Source organism: Gavialis gangeticus, unplaced genomic scaffold (assembly GCF_001723915.1).
Source record: "Gavialis gangeticus isolate Ggan-Ray unplaced genomic scaffold, GavGan_comp1, whole genome shotgun sequence".
In the NCBI taxonomy this organism is placed as follows: domain Eukaryota; kingdom Metazoa; phylum Chordata; order Crocodylia; family Gavialidae; genus Gavialis; species Gavialis gangeticus.
Window position 1 is genome coordinate 51,940,585 of NW_017729031.1, and position 3,574 is coordinate 51,944,158.

At 39.5% G+C, this 3,574-nt stretch overlaps 1 protein-coding gene across 1 annotated transcript in view; it reads right to left on the reverse strand.

Annotated features, from left to right (window-relative positions):
• ABCB11 (ATP binding cassette subfamily B member 11) overlaps positions 1–3,574 on the reverse strand; it is a 128,811-nt gene that overhangs the window by 53,228 nt on the left and 72,009 nt on the right. Inside the window, exon 13 of the mRNA XM_019522758.1 lies at positions 1,409–1,522. Coding sequence (XP_019378303.1) covers positions 1,409–1,522 — 114 coding nt within the window. The remainder of the gene's footprint in view (positions 1–1,408; positions 1,523–3,574) is intronic.

Below are 3,574 nucleotides of genomic sequence, written 5' to 3' on the forward strand. Positions count from 1 at the left end.
CAAGCTACTTTGAAACTATGAAACTATGAATACTGAGAAATACAATAAGAATAAGAGTAAATTTTATCTACCAAATGGGCTATATGTTCTGTACCCAAGAAATAGATGCTTCGAGGTGGGTTAGATGAGCTGTTTTGGCTCTGAAAGTGTCAGGGAAGAACTTATTATTTTCCTCCAAAACATTTTACTATTGTGAAACATAAAATTTGAAAGTGTAAACTGACATGGCTTTCTTTGAGACTGAGGTGCCAGAAGCCTAGATTCTCTAAAGTAGGTGTGTTAAACATAAGGCTTCCTGGCCAGATTAAGCTTGTGGGGCTCCTGCAGGAGCTGGAAAGTGAAAGGTGGAGTCCACCACTGAATTCCTGCATATGGAATACAGTTGGGTGTTGGCTTTGGAGGAGTGAGTAATGGGTGTGTTAATCCCTGTGGCTTACGAATCTGTGACAGCTAATGAAACTGCCACTCACCCTGCCGCTGGAGTTGGGTCTGGATCCAACCTGCTTAGAGCCCTGCAGTCTAGGAGTTTACCACTCCTGCTTCAAAGTACTTAAGTACTTAATTCCCTTTGATATTACTAGATTTCATCACATTCCTATTTAAATCAATAGGAAACAGATGCCTAAATACTTCTGAGGATCTGTGCTTAGGTGCTTACATTACCTTTGTAAATGTGATTTGTCTTTTGAATAGCTTCTGAAAAATCATTTATTTGAATTTAGAAGAATATCTGTAGATCTTTCTCCTATGCCCTTTTAGCTGAATTCAAAGTCTTTGGCTTTTGGATCAGGCCTTGATGCCTCTGTGGTAACTAAACACATATAAACTAATATAAATGGTTGCTAAAAATATCTAGCAATAACTCCCAGCCCTCAACAATTTCTCTGCAGCCTAATTAAAAGGATTTAATCAAATGCTTTCAGTTTGGTAAAGGATGTTTATAGAAGCTGCAGGCCAAGTCTTTGTCTGCATTTGGGTTTTCCTTTCTTGTCTAAACTGAAAAAAATGCTGAGAGAGAAAGATCGTCATATGCTGGAGGCTGCATGGCCCAGTGACATTGGTCAAGCTGCATCCATTTATGCCAGCTGGAGATCTGGCCTGAGCTCTGACTACAGGATTAACACCCTCCACTGTGCCTTTGGCTTTAATTCCTGGTTGACTGTGAACTGTACTTATGAAAAAGTAGGAATAAATATTAGTGTTTGTGCTAGTGTAAACCCCACTTGCAGAGTTGATTAGGGGCACTATAAATTTCTGTGCGTGCAGCTGCATATTTTTTATTGCAGTAATTTTTTCCTTAATTATCCTCATATTTTTTCATTAATATTGTTGACAAAGACTACGGTGCTTGAAGCTTATCTAATTATTTTTCACAGCTGACTGAGAGCTCAAGAAGTTCATTACTTACTTCATCTATTGTCTCAAAGATGCCTGTTGCAGCCCCACGTCCAGTGGCAAAAGCCTCCAAACAAGGAGAAGCTTGACCGAGATTTAAAGCACCTATTAAGACTCCAAAGAAAACCTGAAAAAGACAGAGAAGACTTTAAATAGCCTGAAGTGGGCTTTTTATATACCTTACAAAACAACCTGGTATAGAATCTGGGTAGCAGCTAGATATAGGCTGGACATGTTGGAGACTAGCAAGCAGAAGAGACACTTAAACCACTTGAGAATGTCAGAACAGCATGGCAATGAGCTCCTATGTCTCAAGTTTTAAAAGTAGCATTAAGTAGCTGTATGTTTAAGATAAATGACTAGCAGCAGCTTTGAACCAAAACCCTTGTGTTGGGAACACTGTGGATGTCCATGTGAAGACTGATGGTTGTATGACAACTGAACCTGGAAACCTTGCTGTGAAGGAAGGTTCTAGCCACAGAGAGTCCTTCCTCCTCCTAATGGAAAAGTAGTGCATGTGAAAATGAATGCCCCTACTGCACCTGCCCATGCTTAAGCAATAATGGGATGTGTCAGTACCAAGCATCTTTGCAAAATGCTGTAATCTTGTCAAGGATTGTATCTGAGATGTTGCATTTCTGCTGCATCATACTATGTTTCTCCTCTGGTTTTCTATACAAGTGCTTTCCTCAACCCTACCCAGTTCACCCCCAAATGCTGGCCAGAAAGCAAAGGAGTTCGTTTCCTGGTCATGCCTTTCTGAAAATCCCTGGAAACTCTCCCTTGGCTCCAGTTTTCAGATATTATGACACAAAACGATAATCACTAGAGAATGCGGAAAGCTGAGAAGAGGATCAGGGGGTTAGAGACACCATGCTCCAAGACAGGGCATGTGTAGATGAGTCCAGAATACTGAAGGAATTAGTTAAAACTTGATTTCTTTGAGACCTGCAGATATTCATGACCTTTGGATATTGGGTCCTAAGTTTATTTAGGCTCCTAAGTTTATATTATATGTGTCACTGTAGAGATCCCACTCCAATTATGCTGGTCATTTTGATTGGTATTGTGGAGCTGAAATATGGGACACTGGAAGAAAAATTAGTCTTTTTCCTTCACTGTTCTATTATACATTACTACAATGCAGTCATGTTAATACATTATTTACATGGTTTTATTTCTAGGTGCAGGGTAGCAATATATTCTAGTTTAACCTTGTAAATATTTTTCTCCTTACCTACTACAGAAGTTGCCTCCCTTAGAATTAAAAACTTTCTTTCCAGGACTTACTTTGATTTATACCATCCCTTCTGGACTGCTATCACCAGAGAGATAATTTGACATATATCAGATATTTGTTGTCTCATATGTCCTTTGGTTTTACCTTTCATGCATTTTTACTCTAATATGACCAATACATTTGGAAATAAAGTAAAAATGTTAAAAGGAAGGTGTGTAACTCCTTAAATTAGTTTGGCAATTCCTGTGGAATTCTACCAAAAGGCAGTCAAGGACTCTCAGTCCTATGAATTAAGACAGGCAGGCAGTTGTAAAGGACATTCCTCCAAGGGTGTAGCAGGTGAGTGGTATTGCCATAGAAGAATGAACGTTACTCAGTGCCTAATTCTCTCACTTACATCAGCATAAATAAAGAGTAATTCCGCTTCTAAAGCAGGGGAAAATGCACCTGCACTAATTAGCTCAGCCAAAAATCAAGACTTATTATCCTTGGAGTAGTGCCATGCTAATATGGCTATATTGCTTCTGGTTCCAGTACTAGCCCATGAAGAGCAAGCACAAGTATCTCTGCCGAGTGCTGCTTTGTGCTGTGTAGACTTTGGTATGCAGATTAGTATATTCAAAGCTGGTACTGGGTGAGTATCTATGTGGGCATTAATATGGAGCAAAAAGTATGATGTAAATTCACACCCTAATTTGATGCTTACTATTTTTTTCATTTAGACAACCCCTGAGTCAGTTAAGCTGCACTAATTTTAGGATCAAGGATAACAAGAAATCCTTTTTTAAATACATAGCGGGTAAAAAGAAGGTTCCGGGTAACGTGGGGCCTCTGCAGGACATGCTAGGAAATCTGGTGGTCTCACCAGATGACAAAGCTAACCTATTTAACAATTTCTTTGCCTCCATTTTTCTGAGCAGGGACCAAGTCATCCCCCCA